At 46.9% G+C, this 17,629-nt stretch overlaps 1 protein-coding gene across 1 annotated transcript in view; it reads left to right on the top strand.

Moving 5' to 3' along the window:
- BIN2 (bridging integrator 2) overlaps positions 1-17,629 on the top strand; it is a 43,761-nt gene that overhangs the window by 16,494 nt on the left and 9,638 nt on the right. The window contains exons 6-10 of the mRNA XM_083427551.1: positions 232-339; positions 3,411-3,496; positions 9,732-9,807; positions 11,274-11,356; positions 12,720-13,521. Coding sequence (XP_083283677.1) covers positions 232-339; positions 3,411-3,496; positions 9,732-9,807; positions 11,274-11,356; positions 12,720-13,521 — 1,155 coding nt within the window. The remainder of the gene's footprint in view (positions 1-231; positions 340-3,410; positions 3,497-9,731; positions 9,808-11,273; positions 11,357-12,719; positions 13,522-17,629) is intronic.

Below are 17,629 nucleotides of genomic sequence, written 5' to 3'. Positions count from 1 at the left end.
AACCTTCAGCAAGGACTGTTCATCTGATCTTCAGCTGGAAGCTATGCAAGGAAGCTATCTTAAGCTGGGCAAGCGGGTCCTCACCTCACTCCCCTACTGAATCCTGAATAGTGTCCTTGGTGGTTTATCGGCCTCCAGATCAGAGAGGCAGATTTGGTTGAAACGTTCTTGTTATGGCAATAGAAAAAGAAAGTGAGCATTGACTCTAAAAATTTATTTTTCATTTCAAAGGAGCGAATTGCTAAGCGGGGAAGAAAACTAGTGGATTATGACAGCAGCAGGCATCACTTGGAAGCCCTGCAGAATGCCAAGAAGAAAGATGAAGCTAAAATTGCAAAGGTATAAGGCTGTCTTGAGAGCCCATCCAAACACAGAGTTTCTTACAACCAGGAATGTCATTCCTATTGTGTCTCTGATTCTTGAATTCTTCCTTTTTGGCAAATCATGCTTTGCTCTACAATATAGGCTGTTGGATCCTTTTCATATCCCATTCAGTCCGCTTACAGCACCCCTGTCTTTCTACCCCTCTCACAATGAACAGACCACACCATTTAGTAAGTTTAAATGCTTTGCTTACCAACTCCAAAGATCATATCCATGCATTGTTCCATGCAGCAGCAAGAAGAACATAGTTAGAAAATTCTTGGGTTACAAAATACAGAAAAATACTTCTGAGTATGCAGTCTGGGCTTGAAGTGATCAAGCCCAGATGTGCTGCCGAATCGGCTTCACATGCTGGAAGAAAACTTAACTTTCCTACCAGGTGAGGGGTGTTACCTAGCTGAGTCTAGGAATACAATTCTGTGTTCTTAACCCCTTCATGTATTAACTTCATGCTTGCTAGTTATTGCTGTAGTTGTTTAGTCATTTAGTCATGTCCAAATCTTCGTGACCCCGAGAACACTGTCCAACCATCTCGTCCTCTGTCGTCCCCTTCTCATTGTGCCCTCAATCATTCCCAACATCAGGGTCTTTTCCTGGGAGTCTTCTCTTCTCATGAGGTGGCCAAAGTATTGAAGCCTCTGATTTCCTTCAGAATGGATAGGTTTGATCTTCTTGCAGTCCATGGGACTCTCAAGAGTCTCCTCCAGCACCATAATTCAAAAGCATCAATTCTTCAGCGATCAGTCTTCTTTATGGTCCAGCTCTCACTTCCATACATCACTACTGGGGAAACCATAGCTTTAACTATACGGACCTTTGTCGGCAAGGTGATGTCTCTGCTTTTTAAGATGCTGTCTAGGTTTGTCATTGCTTTTCTCCCAAGAAGCAGGCGTCTTTTAATTTTGTGACTGCTGTCATCATCTGCAGTGATCATGGAGCCCAAGAAAGTAAAATCTCTCACTGCCTCCATTTCTTCCCCTTCTATTTGCAGGAGGTGATGGGACCAGTGGCCATGATCTTAGTTTTTTTGATGTTGAGCTTCAGACCATATTTTGCACTCTCCTCTTTCACCCTCATTAAAAGGTTCTTTAATTCCTCCTCACTTTCTGCCATCAAGGTTGTGTCATCTGCATATCTGAGGTTGTTGATATTTCTTCCGGCAGTCTTAATTCCTGCTTGGGATTCATCCAGCCCAGCCTTTCGCATGATGAATTCTGCATGTAAGTTAAATAAACAGGGAGACAATATACAGCCTTGTCGTACTCCTTTCCCAATTTTGAACCAATCAGTTGTTCTATATCCAGTTCTAACTGTAGCTTCTTGTCCCACATAAAGATTTCTCAGGAGACAGATGAGGTGATCAGGCACTCCCATTTCTTTAAGAACTTGCCATAGTTTGCTGTGGTCGACACAGTCAAAGACTTTTGCATAGTCAATGAAGCAGAAGTAGATGTCTTTCTGGAACTCTCTAGATTTCTCCATAATCCAGCGCATGTTTGCAATTTGGTCTCTGGTTCCTCTGCCCCTTCGAAATCCAGCTTGCACTTCTAGGAGTTCTCGGTCCACATACTGCTTAAGCCTGCCTTGTAGAATTTTAAGCATAACCTTGCTAGCGTGTGAAATGAGTGCAATTGTGCGGTAGTTGGAGCATTCTTTGGCACTGCCCTTCTTTGGGATTGGGATGTAGACTGATCTTCTCCAGTCCTCTGGCCACTGCTGAGTTTTCCAAACTTGCTGGCATATTGAATGCAGCACCTTAACAGCCTCATCTTTTATAATTTTAAATAGTTCAGCTGGAATATCATCACTTCCACTGGCCTTGTTATTAGCAGTGCTTTCTAAGGCCCATTTGACTTCACTCTCCAGGATGTCTGGCTCACTGCCTGGGGTGTACGAGCCATCCATATCTTTCTGGTATAATTCCTCTGTGTATTCTTACCACCTCTTCTTGATGTCTTCTGCTTCTGTTAGGTCCTTACCACTTTTGTCCTTTATTATGGTAATCTTTGTACGAAATGTTCCTTTCATATCTCCAATTTTCTTGAATAGATCTCTGGTTTTCCCTATTCTATTGTTTTCCTCTATTTCTTTGCTTTTCTCGTTTAAGAAGACCCTCTTCTCTCTCCTTGCTATTTTTTGGAAATCTGCATTCAATTTCCTGTATCTTTCGCTATCTCCCTCGCATTTTGCTTGCCTTCTCTCCCCCGCTATTTGTAAGGCCTCATTGGACAGCCACTTTGCTTTCTTGTATTTCCTTTTCATTCGGGTGGTTTTCGTCGCTGCCTCCTGTATAATGGTACAAGCCTCCATCCATAGTTCTTCAGGCACTCTGTCCACCAAATCTAATCCTTAAACCTGTTCCTCACTTCCACTTTGTATTCATAAGGGATTTGATTTAGATTGTATCCTACTGGCCCAGTGGTTTTTCCTACTTTCTTCAATTTCCCACACGTTGCTCAGTAGTTAGAAGAGGAGTATATCACTTACCAGAAGTACATAATATATAGGGATCAAAGATCCTAAACCCTGTTCCTCTGCTTCCTATATACCTATCACACTTTATTGCTTCCTCCCAGCCACTGTGAGGTCTGTGAAAAGTAGCCACATGTAAGCTATGATCTGCCTATGAGAAAACTAGAATGCTGTTCTTGGGGACAAGCAGAAAAGAAGTGGAGGGGACTGTGGAACTGCTGGCTAATTTTCTCCATCCATTGTCCATCTATGATTGTCTTATCTCTTCTTTAGAGGCTGTTTCCCATGTGTGATGGGTGGTGCTGATGCTGGGAAAATTAGATGCTCAATGGCAGATGAGCACAGATGAATGACAGGTGGGGAAAGAGGCTCCACAATCCCTCCCTTTTCTCTCTCCTTGTCTTCAGAGTCCTTGGCAGTCTGGTTTACACGTGGCTAACATTTCACATGGGGGGGGGGGTTTAAGCGGGATGTGAGTCTGCAGTCCCCTGGCATGTCTACACTGTTAATGCTCTCAATTTCCTGTACCTCTAATAAACTTTTGGGTCCTGCAGGCTGAAGAAGAGTTCTACAAAGCCCAAGCTGTGTTTGAAGAGCTCAACAAGGAACTAAGAGAAGAGCTGCCGGACCTTTACAACAGGTTAGGCATGGGAACAAAGATCAGGGTGCAAATGGCAGAGAATCCCAAAGCAGAATGTTGAATCTAAGAAGTGTGGTTGTGCTGGTGACCAGGAAATAGATGTAGAGTTGATACTTCTTTCATTGTTGAACTCTGGGACTAAGCTTGCTGACGATGAACCCAGGCTGGAAGGTAAAAATGGGGTGAAAGGATATATTAACACCCGGCATAAAATGCAATTTACAAATTGTTTCAACACAAGTCCAAGGTAAGTTAAGGTAAAGGGACCCCTGACCATTAGGTCCAGTCGTGGCTGACTCTGGGGTTGCGGCGCTCATCTCGCTTTACTGGCCGAGGGAGCCAGCGTACAGCTTCCGGGTCATGTAGCCAGCATGACTAAGCCGCTTCTGGCGAATCAGAGCAGTGCACGGAAACACCGTTTACCTTCCCGTCGGAGCGGTACCTATCTATCTACTTGCACTTTGACGTGCTTTTGAACTGCTAGGTTGGCAGGAGCGGGAACCGAGCAACAGGAGGTCACCCCCTCACGGGGATTCGAACCGCTGACCTTCTGATCGGCAAACCCTAGGCTCTGTGGTTTAACCCACAGCGTCCCCCATGTCCCCCAAGGTAAGTTAGAATCATAGAACTGTACAGTTGGAAGGGACTTTGAGGGTCATGTACTCAAACCCCCTGTAATGCAGGGATCTTAGCTGAAACATCCATGGGAGATGGCCCTCCAACTTCTGCTCAAAACCTCCAGCAAAGAAGAGTCCACAACCTCCCCAAGGAGTACGTCCCACTGTCTTAACAGCTCTTACACTCAGAAAGGCCTTCCTGGTGTCTAGCCGGAATCTCCTTTCTTCTAACTTGAATCCATTGGAAGTTCTGGGTGGGTCTTGACTATTAACGGGCAAATATCAAAAAATTGCTTACCCATAGTTCAGCAGATCATAGAAGAATCATAGAATTATAGAATAGAATCATAGAATCATAGAGTTGGAAGAGACCACAAGGGTCATCGAGTCCAACCCCCTGCCAAGCAGGAAACACCATCAGAGCACTCCTGACATATGGTTGTCAAGCCTCTGCTTAAAGACCTCCAAAGAAGGAGACTCCACCACACTCCTTGGCAGCAAATTCCACTGTCAAACAGCTCTTACTGTCAGGAAGTTCTTCCTAATGTTTAGGTGGAATCTTCTTTCTTGTAGTTTGGATCCATTGCTCCGTGTCCGCTTCTCTGGAGCAGCAGAAAACAACCTTTCTCCCTCCTCTATGTGACATCCTTTTATATATTTGAACATGGCTATCATATCACCCCTTAACCTCCTCTTCTCCAGGCTAAACATGCCCAGCTCCCTTAGCCGTTCCTCATAAGGCATCCTTTCCAGGCCTTTGACCATTTTGGTTGCCCTCCTCTGGACACGTTCCAGTTTGTCAGTGTCCTTCTTGAACTGTGGTGCCCAGAACTGGACACAGTACTCCAGGTGAGGTCTGACCAGAGCAGAATACAGTGGCACTATAACTTCCCTTGATCTAAATGCTATACTCCTATTGATGCAGCCCAGAATTGCATTGGCTTTTTTAGCTGCCGCGTCACACTGTTGGCTCATGTTAAGTTTGTGGTCAACCAAGACTCCTAGATCCTTTTCACATGTACTGCTCTCAAGCCAGGTGTCACCCATCTTGTATTTGTGCCTCTCATTTTTTTTGCCCAAGTGCAATACTTTACATTTCTCCCTGTTAAAATTCATCTTGTTTGTTTTGGCCCAGTTCTCTAATCTGTCAAGGTCGTTTTGAAGTGTGATCCTGTCTTCTGGGGTGTTAGCCACCCCTCCCAGTTTGGTGTCATCTGCAAATTTGATCAGGATGCCCTTGAGTCCATCATCCAAGTCGTTGATAAAGATGTTGAATAAGACCGGGCCCAAGACAGAACCCTGTGGCACCCCACTAGTCACTCTTCTCCAGGATGAAGAGGAACCATTGATGAGCACCCTTTGGGTCCGGTCAGTCAGCCAGTTACAAATCCACTGAGTGGTAGCATAGTCAAGACCGCATTTTACCCAGTGGCGTAGCGTGGGTTGTCAGCACCCGGGGCAAGGCAAGTAATTTGCGCCCCCTAACCTGTGGATTTGCGCCCCCTAACCCTAACCCCCAGATGTTGCGCCCAGTGCGGCCGGCCCCCCCTGCACCCCCCACGCTACGCCACTGGATGCTCCCACTGGTGCAACCACCCTACCCCAACCTCGCTACTATCACCCTGTCCCAACGCTGTCCAAATATGGAGCAGTGACAGAGGTGGATTAAGGGACGCGCAACTGGTTATCACACTAGTGAGAGGGCACTGCAGGGGGGCTGCAACAATGACTTATAATGAAAGTCGAGAGATGTGGATGGGGGTGCCAATTTTTGTTGTGTTGCGCAGGGCGCCGTTGAAATTTGAAAGTCTGCCTCTAGCAGACTGCGTTGTAAGGAGGTTGGCTGTGTCTCACCACACATGCCTTAAGAATAATGAGTCTTTTTCAGTGTGGACTAAGTAATTATAAACCAGGTCTTACCTTTCGGCAGGACCACTGTACCCAACCTTCTCGGCGCTGCAGGTGAGGGTTTCTGGGGCAGAGGAGGTGCCTTGCCAGGCAACCCTAAGCCCCAGCACTTCTCCTTTCCTCGACCCTTTGCCGCCTGCCGTCTAGAAAAGGACTCCATCCCTCTCGCTTGCTCCCGCCCGCCCCCTTCCCACAGACAGCCGCGTTTCCTTCCCGGCTCCCCGTGGGAACAAACGGCCCCTTCTCCGCCCTCCCGGCGAGGCCAGCGCTTCCTTCTCTTAGCCCCCGCCCCATCTGCGGGAGGCCCTCCACCCTCCTGGCCACCCTCCCCGCCCCGCGCCCCTTCATAGGCACGGCTCGTTCGGCCGCGCCGCCCCACACGCGTCCCGCCCTGCCCGCCCCGTCGAGGCGCACGCTCTCGCCTGCCGCCGGCTCCATGGACGGCGGCGGCGCTTACTGCTGCCGCGCCAACCGGCACCTGGAGGGCGGCCAGTCGGCGCTGCCGGGCTCGCTGCTCTTCGCGGCCGGCCTGCTGGGCAACGTGTTGGCGCTGGGAATCCTGTGGCAGCACCAACTCCGCGCGCGGCTGCAGCGCGCGCGCGGCTGGGGGCGCCCAAGGGCGTCCGCCTTCTACCTCCTTCCCTCTGGACTTGCGCCCCCCCAAATGTTGCGCCCGGTGCGGCTCGCACCCCTGGCACCCCCCACGCTACGCCACTGATTTTACCAGCTTCTTTACAAGAATATCATGGGGCACCTTGTCAAATGCCTTGCTGAAATCAAGGTAGACTACATCCACTGCGTTCCCTTCATCTACCAGGCTTGTAATTCTGTCAAAAAATGAGATCAGGTTAGTCTGACATGACTTATTTTTCAGAAATCCATGCTGACTATTGGTGATCACAGCATTCCTTTCTAGGTGCTCACAGATTGTTTGCTTAATGATCTGCTCCAGAATCTTCCCTGGTATTGATGCCAAGGTATTGGGAGTTACTGTGTTCACGTGGGTGTTTGCACAATAAAGCTCTCTTCAGGTGCTGTAGGGGGTTAAAAAAACACGGGGATGGGGCAGTGGAGACTAATAATTAATTAATTAATTAATTAATTAATTAATTAGTACTTTGCCCATTTGGCTGGGCCTCCCCAGCCACTCTGGGTGGCTCCCAACAGAATATTAAAAACATGATAAAACATCAAACATTAAAAACTTCCGTAAACAGGGCTGCCTTCAGATGTCTTCTAAAAGTCTGATAGTTGTTTATATACTTGGCATCTGATGGGAGGGTGTTCCACAAGGTGGGCACCACTACCAAGAAGGCCTTCGGTAATGGAACTACCAGAAGGCTGTCAGAGCTGGACCTCAGTGTCCGGGCAGAACGATGAGGGTGGAGATGCTCCTTCAGGTACACTGGGCCGAGGACATTTAGGGCTTTGAAGGTCAACACTTTATCTTCCTTCGTTGCTGTTTCAATTGCATTACAAGTAGCGGAAGTCAAAGGTCTAATGCAAGAGAGCCTTCCGTGCTTCTGGAGGTTCCAGCATTCTAAAACCCTGGGAAATTGGGGTTCCAAACAATGCAGGGAGTCTCCAACCACAAGGACAGGAGACTCCTTGCTTCAGACTCTCCTCTTCCACAAGTTGAAGGGTGATAAAAGGGGAGTAGAGCCAGCCCATTTCTTCCTACTGCCCCCAGCCATGTGTGTATTTTAAACTAATAGGGCTATGTGTTGTGTGATTTCTGCAGTCAGGGATAGGAACTAGCTCTAGCAGTGGGTATCTTTGGGGAAAATGTGGAGTATCACTTTCATCGAGCTGTTGATTTAGAAAACCTGCTGAGCTTGTTGGCACATCTCCTTTGACTGAGCTACTGTTTCTCAGACAACTTGCTGCTTGGAGTTCTTAGTCCATGTATGCAAACCCTTCCCTGGTCTCTGGCTGCAGTTCCTTAGCCCTACGGCCTGTTGACAACACGTCACATAAAGTGCAGTCTGAATACCAAGAGGACAAAGACAAAGGATTAGCCACCTGAAATCTCTTGTGGGCTAGCTATGAGACGAGCTGCTTCCCAATCAGAGTTCAGAAAAGTTTGGTGACCACAGGATGGCAGCAAAATCCACAGAATTGAATTTTAGCTTTTGTGAGAAAACGATTGTTTAGGATAGGACTAGATGTGTCACCATTAGACCGCAGGTTTGTTGCCAAAAATGACAACCCTTTATCCAGTTTTCCCCTCTTGTCCCTGAAACATTGAGATCCTGAAAGGCATGGTGTCAGCTTACTGTGTGCTCTGGTGGCCCTTCCCAGTAGAAGCATACATGATGCCTTGTCTGTCTAAAGTCTCACATTCTGAGAGGACAGTGTGGTGTAGTGTTTTAAGCATCAGACTTAAATCGGGGAGATAAAGGTTCAAATCTCCACTTAGCCACAAAGCTAGCTAGGTGACTATGGACCCAGTCATGAACATTTCGCCTAGTCAATCCCCATGGGGTTGTTTTAAAGATAATGGAGGTGTGACTTTACAGTGAGGGCAGAGAAACACATGGTAATAGAATGGCCCATCAAGCCATTCATTGGCTAAACACTACAGGATGAAGAGAGGGAACAGACAGGATGGCATTTCAGCATTTGGTGTCATCTCTAAGTCTGCTTAAACCACAGAGCCTAGGGCTTGTGAATCAGAAGGTCAGCGGTTCGAATCCCTGCGATGGGGTGAGCTCCCGTTGCTCGGTCCCTACTCCTGCAAACCTAGCAGTTCGAAAGCATGTCAAAGTGCAAGTAGATAAATAGGTACCACTCCGGCGGGAAGGTAAACGGCGTTTTTGTGCGCTGCTCTGGTTTGCCAGAAGCGGCTCAGTCATGCTGGCCACATGAGCCGGAAGCTATACACCAGCTCCCTCGGCCAATAAAGCGAGATGAGCACCACAACCCCAGAGTCGGTCACGACTGGACCTAATGGTCAGGGGTCCCTTTACTTTTACCTAAGTCTGCTGTTAGGCTGTATCTACACCAGTTTTCTTGTCACATTTCATTATGTTTCACTTTATTTCATTTTCCTGTGCTCCCCTGGAAGTAATTTTTTAAAAACAAAATTTGTAATTCGCAAAAAATAAATGCAACCAAAAAAATAACAAATGAATTACAATTACTGTATATTAAAGACTTGGGAGTGATTTTCAAGCAATTCCTCTGTATGCCTCTGTGTAGACAAACCAAAATTGTGCACAACAGTCTTAGAGAAAAAGGTGAGGTCCTCCTGTGGATCAGGAACTGGATATGAAACAGGAAGCACAGGAATAAATGAGCCATTCTGTCAGTGCAGGGATGTAGAAAGTGGAGCCCCCCCCCCCCCCAGCACCCGTAAGGGCACCTGTACTTTTTAACTTGTTCATTTTGCTGTCTAACTTTCTTTATAGATGTCCAATCGGCTTGCCTTTTTAATGGAAGGCCTGCTGGGAGTGAGGGGAAGAAGATGAACTAGAAATCGCTCAGAGTTCTACCCCAAAATGAATTTAATTCACATTTAGTTCACCCAACTACTTTCAGGTGTACAGAGATTTTTGAACTAGTTCAGTGAACCACATGTGGCTGAACTACTTCATTCTGCTCTTCCAGGGTCCCAGAAAATTCAGCATGTGCCATATTACTCTTCTTTATTGTGTGGCCCCAACCCAGTTAACATTTGGGCTTCGTTTTATATCTTTTTGCTTCTCCAGCCGAATTGGGTGCTATGTGACAATATTCCAGAATATTTCCAACTTGCGAGATGTCTTCTACAAGGAAATGAGCAAGGTAAATGAGCAACTGTGTCATACATGTGGGCCATTTGGACAAACGGGCACGCGGCATCATTGGCTTCTACCTGCCCTGTTTTCGTACCAATCCTGGGAGTGGCCCCTAGTCTCAGCGTTGCCCTTGTAGGATGGCACCAAAACTGCCTTTCACCCCAGCAGTCCCAATGGGAACCAACCAACAATGCACAGGAGTCAGCATTTGAAAGTGGTGCACATAATTTCTACTTCATTGTAGTATCCAGCTGAGTTGCATTCTCTCTCGCTCTCTCTCCCACACACACAAACACACACACACACAATTTGTGTGCATTCACCTTTACAAACTTGACAAAAAAAAAAATTGGAACGGGACAGAAAAGACTTTGACAAACCCACCCACCATTGCATCCAATGTGTTTTGACTATACACAATTTTGTCTTTAGGAGTGATCCCTGAAATGTGATCCCTGCTTAAGTTGAGGCTTACTGTATTATTATTATTATTATTATTATTATTACTACTACTACTACTACTACTACTACTACTATTTATTAAATTTGTATACTACCCTTTATACATAGATCTCAGAGCAGTTCACAACATAAAATACAATATAAAAAAGACAACATACATAATAATAAGAATAACCCCCCCACACACACACATTTTATTATTATTTACTCATCCGAAACGTATTTTGGTATTATCCAGGAATCAATTCAGTCCGAGTAAGTCTGCAGAACGTGACTGGAGTGCCAGGACTATTAGTATTAGAAAGGAAGAATGATGATTGGAACAGACATCATTCTTCCTTTCTAATATTGTTAAAGTGCCTCCAGGGCAGGGAACTGCTGTTTATTTTTAAATCTCAAAAATAAATGAAAGGGCAGCTGTCATCTGATGTACCCCGAGGAAAGTTCCAGGAGGAAGGGGATATAAAGCAGGCAGTTACAACATTAAGTCCTACACAGCTTGGGGCCAGGATACCTAAGAAAATGATTCCTCCTGTATAGATTTGTCTGGTTGTTGAAATCTGGCAGGGAGGCTCTCTTGGGTCTGCCACCTCTATCAGAAGCGCCAGAGCCTTCTTGGTGGTGGCATCCCAGTGGTCCATTTCCCTCCCCTCTGAGATATGTCTGGGGACTACCTGTCTGTGTTTCCAGCTGAAAAGGTGTGTCTCCACCCAGGCCTTTGCTGGATATTCATGACGTTTTATTTTATTTTTGTCTGGCTGCCATATATCTGCCATGTTTTATGAGTGGCTGTAATAAGAGATGGATTTCTGTTTTAATTACAGCCCGCTCTGGGACTGCATTGCAGTGAAAAGTGTCTGAGAAACATTTTAAATAAACCAATAAGCTTGAAACACTCATTGACTTGAAGCGGTCAGTCAGGATTAATTATTTTACGTGAATAAGTGAATAGCAGTGATTTCTTAATTACTGGGTAATGATATTTGCTTTTCTTGTTGCTGCTGCTTGTAGCTAAACCATGACCTGTATGATGTGATGAGCACATTGGAAAAGCAGCACTCCAATAAAGTCTTCATTATTAAAGGGGTGTCAAGGTAAGTGATTTCCTCTTTCCTGTGGGCATGGAGGAGTCTTGGAAGCAGAAGCCATGTGAGCAACTAGCAACTCCTCTCCACTGTGGATCCCAGGAGATCTGGTTTGTTTGTCAGTCAGTTAATTAAAAGATTTATAACCCATCTTTTAATAACAGGGCTTCTCAAGGCAGGGAGCTGTTTTAGAACAAAATACATATGGAAACTTTGAAAGGGGAAATGTGAACAGCCACTAAACAGCAGTCAGAGTTAAAACAAAAAACCTTTCCAGAGGAGCATGTTAGATTCAGAAAGATTGACCGAGCAGCCACATCGCTATGGGCCAAGATTACAACACTGGATCTCAGCAGCCACCTGATTCCATAGCTTTGGGACTGCCACAGAAAAGCGCCATCTTGACTAACAGAGGGTAGAATAAACCAGTGGATTTTATATACTGAATCTTAAGAGCAGGGAATCACTTATAGGAAAAGATGCTCTCTCGGTTCAATCCATGATGGCCTGTGCTTTGCAATCATTTGTCAAGTCTTGGCTAAGGTCAGAGACGGATTGCAGTTGGGGGGGGTCGCAAGCAGATCAAGGTCTAAAGCATGGGTAGACAAACTAAGGCCCGGGGGCCGGATCCGGCCCAATCACCTTTTAAATCCGGCCCGCGGATGGTCTGGGAATCAGCGTGTTTTTACATGAGTAGAATGTGTCCTTTTATTTAAAATGCATCTCTGGGTTATTTGTGGGGCATAGGAATTCGTTCATTTTTATTTTTATTTTCAAAATATAGTCCAGCCCCCCACAAGGTCTGAGGGACAGTGGACCGGCCCCTTGCTGAAAAAGTTTGCTGACCCCTGAAAGGGCCTGAAGCAGATTACATGCTCCAAGTTGGGCCAGTGGTCAGTTTCTGGAGCAAGCAGACAAGGGGAGGTGATGCTAAGGGAAGCCATGGGAGTCTTGTGAATTAAGATTGGGTTTTCTGTCAAATCTGGAAGTTGTTGAGCTTTTTTGGGCAATGCCAGAAATGTAGATTTTGGAGAAATTCCTTTAAAATACAGTGGTACCTCGGGTTAAGTACTTAATTCGTTCCGGAGGTCCGTTCTTAACCTGAAACTGTTCTTTACCTGAAGCACCACTTTAGCTAATGGGGCCTCCTTCTGCCTCCACACTGCTGAAGCACAATTTCTGTTCTCATCCTGAAGCAAAGTTCTTAACCCGAGGTACTATTTCTGGGTTAGAGGAGTCTGTAACCTGAAGCGTATGTAACCCGAGGTACCACTGTAGCTCAAATACACGGAGAGGTTTACTTTCACTATAGAGGCTGAATAAAGCTGCATGTTCAAACTTTGTAACGCAACTTACGTTTCTCGTTTTGCAGTAACAGAGCATCGCTGGTCATCTCATCTCCAGTAAGTCCAACCAGCCCCTCTGCCATACCTACAAGGAACAGCATAAGTGAGATGCCCATGTCTCCTCCTGCCATTTCCTCAAATCACGAAAGAGAATCTGCTTCAGCAACCAAAGCAGCATCTGCGCCTGGTGGGGCCAGCAAGACAGAGGAAGAGACAGCTGCATCTTTGGCTACGGATGCGGCCAAGCCAGACTCTTCAACTGCTAGTGAAGCCAAAGAGGACAGCCAAACAGTAGAGACAACCCCCAGCATTCCCATAGGCACCCCCCAGGAAGTGGAGGAGGCTGCAAATGATATAGCGGCAGGAATTGTATCAGAGGCAGTGCTCGAGGCTGCTGGCAAAAGCCCAAATGTTCCCAAAGACTCTGGAGAGACCTCCCAGCCTCCTTTGAGGAGTGACTTTGAAGCCAGTGATACTTGTGAGAAAGAAGAGGGTTCCTCGTTGCAGCCAAGGGTTGAGGTCTTGTCTATACCTCCCCAGAACACTCAGGATGAAGCTGAGACTGGGGGAACAGACTGTCAGGAGAACAACGTGCCACTCAGGGAGAGTTCAGTTCGTCCTGAAGACAATCCTCAAGATCCTTCATCTGAAGCTGAAGAAGACCAAGAAGGTGCACCAAGTACCACCAATGAATGCCTTTCCCCTGCTTTACCAAAAGAAGGGGCCGCTCAACAGCAGCCAGAGGAACGCGGGGATGCTGAAGATGACGTCAACAGTGAAGGAAGCATTGAAGAAATAGATGTTTCCCCAAAGGCCACCAATACTCAGGTAAAAGGCATGAGAGGGTTCTGCACAACCAACCCGTCCCACTAAGTAACTGCACGCTGTGTAGATAGCATTAAGGGAGCTTTAGTCGGACTTGCTGATCAGAAGGACTTGCCGATCAGAAGGTTGGCAGTTCGAATCCCCGCGACGGGGTGAGCTCCCGTTGCTCGGTCCCTGCTCCTGCCCACCTAGCAGTTCAAAAGCACGTCAAAGTGCAAGTAGATCAATAGGTACCGCTCCGGCAGAAAGGTAAACGGCATTTCCGTGCGCTGCTTGGAAGCGGCTTAGTCCTGCTGGCCACATGACCCAGAAGCAGCTTAGTCCTGCTGGCCACATGACCCAGAAGCGGCTTAGTCCTGCTGGCCACATGACCCAGAAGCTGTACGCCGGCTCCCTCAGCCAATAAAGCGAGATGAGCGCACAACCCCAGAGTCGGTCACGACTGGACCTAATGGTCAGGGGTCCCTTTACCTTTACCTTAGTCTTCTCATTAAGGAGCAAAATGATGGGCAAGTGCCTCTTTTGTGGCTTTGTATGTTAGCATGAAAAATTCAGTGTGTGGGGAGGCATGTTGAGATGGACACAGAGGAAATGGAGGGAAACTCATCTCAGTAGGAAGCCTGGGTTGTTGTGGTTGTTGATGGCATCTGTCTGTCTTGGGAGACAATGAAGGAGTACACCTTTGGGCGTGAGGTCAAACTGTTGGGAGGTTGCAGCGCCTGCTGTGGCTGTAGAGACCGATGCAGGAGAGGCATGTTTTGTTGCAGCTGGGGCAGATGAAGGCATCCGGTTGTGCGACTGCAGATGCACCATGGCTTTTCTTCTCTCTGTGCTCCTCCCAGCGGTCATTCCTCCTCTGGTCACTGCTGTGGATACATCAACTTGACTGCCTGTCACCAGGCACTGTGTTATGACTATTTTAGTAGCAGCTTTTGTCAGGTTGACTGCTAGGTTGCCTGCCAACCTAGCAGTTCGAAAGCACCCCTGGGTGCAAGTAGATAAATAGGGACCGCTTACTAGCGGGAAGGTAAACGGCGTTTCCGTGTGCGGCTCTGACTTGCCAGAGCAGCGATGTCACGCTGGCCACGTGACCCGGAAGTGTCTTCGGACAGCGCTGGCCCCCGGCCTCTTGAGTGAGATGGGCGCACAACCCTAGAGTCTGTCAAGACTGGCCCGTACGGGCAGGGGTACCTTTACCTTTACGTTTGTCATTATTAGTCATTGTTGTTATTTAGCACAAATTTGGAGAGAAATACAGTGGTGCCCCGCAAGATGAATGCCTCGCAAGACGGAAAACCCGCTAGACGAAAGGGTTTTCCGTTTTCAGAGGTGCTTCGCAGGACGAATTTCTCTATGGGCTTGCTTCGCAAGACGAAAATGCCTTGCAATTCTTGAGGGTTTTTTCCGCTCCCCACCCCCTTTTTCTAAGGCGCTAAGCTGCTAATAGCCTTTTAGCAGCTAATCCGCTAATCCCTTAAGCCTTTAATAGCCGCTAATAGCCGCTAATAGCCGCTAAACCGCTAATAGCGCTAATAGCACTAATCTGCTAATAGGGTTGCTTCGCAAGACGAAAAAAACCGCTAGACGAAGAGACTCGCGGAACGGATTAATTTCGTCTTGCGAGACACCACTGTAAATAAAAGCAAAAGGATCCTGCAATCAGAATTACCTTGTGTTATTTCTCAGAATGAGAACATTGAGAGATGAGAACTCCTACACTTTCCAGGCTACAAAAGAATGAGATGGGGAGGTGGGAGAATTGCTCCAAGCTGTACCTTCCAAGATAGCTTTGCATAGTCCAAATCTACCTTATGCATCATTCTCTGTGAGCTAACAATGTGAGGAATAGCTTGTTATAATATGATTATGTGTCTACCTGGTGGCTCCTATAATATGTCTTCCTAATTGGTGGTAGAGGCATACAGTATGAAATCAATACTGAAACCAACAAGAGAGGTGTGCAATTTAGCAACAGAAACAGTGGGGAGGAAGACAGTGATTGTATGCAGGGCAGTATAACAACTGTACTGTTAGATCAATCTCAAGGCCAACAGACAATCCAGACATTTCTGGGATCTTATTATGAGCAGGCAATGAAGGAAACAGCCCGGCCCTCTAACAGAGATTTGCCTTTCCCACTTATTTGGTTATTTCTCCCTTAGAGCAAGGCCCTTCTTCCAGTGCAAAATTGCCTCAGCAGCTACAAAAGCTACTCAGCTGCAAAAGTTTTCCCCAAAAACAGAGCCTCTCACTTGGGAGATTTAATTGGAGAGGCATCACACATGCCAGACATGAAGAGTACCAATCCTGTCTGACAGGAAAAACCAGTGCAGACTCCAAAAATCAGCACCAATTTAGGGCTTCTAATTCACTGTTTGGAAACCTCTGTGTGAGGTGTTCCCAGAGACTGTTGACTGAAGGCAGATTTGTGCCTGATTTGTCCTGTGGCAAAGTAGCAGCAACCAGAAGAAGAAGAGGAGGAGGAGAAGTTTGGATTTTATATCCCACTTTATCACTACCCTAAGGAGTCTCAAAGCAGCTCACATTCTCCTTTCCCTTCCTCCCCCACAACAAACACTCTGTGAGGTGAGTGGGGCTGAGAGACTTCAGAGAAGTGTGACTATCCCAAGGTCACCCAACAGCTGCATGTGGAGGAGCGGGGAAGCAAACCCAGTTCACCAGATTACGAGTCCACCACTCTTAACCACTGCTTAACGTATGTTAGTAACCCTCAGGACAAGGACCTGTGGGCTAAGTCAGTCTCTTCCTCCCATGTTGCATATGGAGAGATGGGGACTGAGAGTACAGTGACTTTGCTTCATGCAGCTTTGGTGACTGGGCGTAAGTGGGTGCAGAGAATGGCAGCATATTGCAGAAACTGCCCTGGGACAATGCAGTTTCCTTTAAGGAGGACATCTGCATGTTGGTAATCCCTGCAAATCCATCGCTGAAGGAAACGACGCTCCGAAAGGGCTCTTAATTGGCTTCTAACATGCCTGAAAACTCCCCAAGGGACTCTCAAGCAGGACCTTGGTGAATGAATTTAAGATTTAAAACATTAATATCCTGCACTCAGGGCAGGTGACAAATAAGTAAAGCAACTGCAATAAAACTGTGGGGTGTGAAACACAGAGCAGTCAAATACAACATTCCTAGAGTGGACATGTTTAGACATGAAGAGGGATGTTTGTCCAGCCAGTAGATAAACTTCCTGTTTCCTCTACATGTGACCAGAGGTGGGCGTGACCTCACCTGTGCAGGTAACAAAAGCACAGGGCTGGCCGCCACATCTCTCTCTTCTCCATTTTGCTTTCGTCAAAGAAGGAATAGAATAGGTGCTGATGGTTGAGTCTGTAGGCCCTGCTGCGTAACTTGTGTGGTTGGTGCCCGGGGTGGGCAGGCGAGCGCAACCACCTGGGGTGGTGCATGTTCCCAGGGGTTGGAGCCGCACTGCACCTGTTATGTACTGAATTGAATAGGATCCAAACTGCAGCAGTCTGATTGGTCCTAGAACAATAGGATCCAAAAGGCAGCAGTCTGATTGGTCCTAGAACAATAGGATTCAGAATGCAGCAGTCTGATTGGTCCTAGAACAATGCAGCAGTATGATTGGTTGGCAGGAACCACCCAATCATGCTCCAGATAGAAGTGAATCCACAACCTGATTGGCTTACAGTAGAATTCCGGAATTAGCCAATCATGTGCAGCCCATTGTGTAAATAATGTATATAAAGCAGATACTTTGAGGGAACTTTCATTCATTCCTCCTCACCACTATGAGCTGAATAAAGAGCATGAAATCACTTTGCGACTCCGAGTATATTTCAACACCCCTGCCCACCCTTGGAGGGCACAACACTCCCAAAGAATACACTCACCCTGCCCTGCCAGCCTTGTGCTGCTTTGCAATGCAGCAGGGCTGTGTACAGAGGACGCAACAGCTTGTGGGGTTGGCAGGGTTGAGGAGCAAAATGCACCCCCCAAAAAAACAAAAAATGCCCCTCTGGGCCTCCCCATGCGATGCCACTGTGTAGGCCACCATAGGTGTGGGTTTTAATGATTTGGCCTCAGGGGCTGTATGCAACAAAAGTTGTCTGGAATAAAAAAATAT

The sequence above is a fragment of the Podarcis tiliguerta genome (genome assembly GCF_965153285.1).
Source record: "Podarcis tiliguerta genome assembly, chromosome: 2".
In the NCBI taxonomy this organism is placed as follows: domain Eukaryota; kingdom Metazoa; phylum Chordata; class Lepidosauria; order Squamata; family Lacertidae; genus Podarcis; species Podarcis tiliguerta.
The sequence above is the reverse complement of the archived record's forward strand: the minus strand, read 5'-3'. Positions and strand labels throughout refer to the sequence as shown.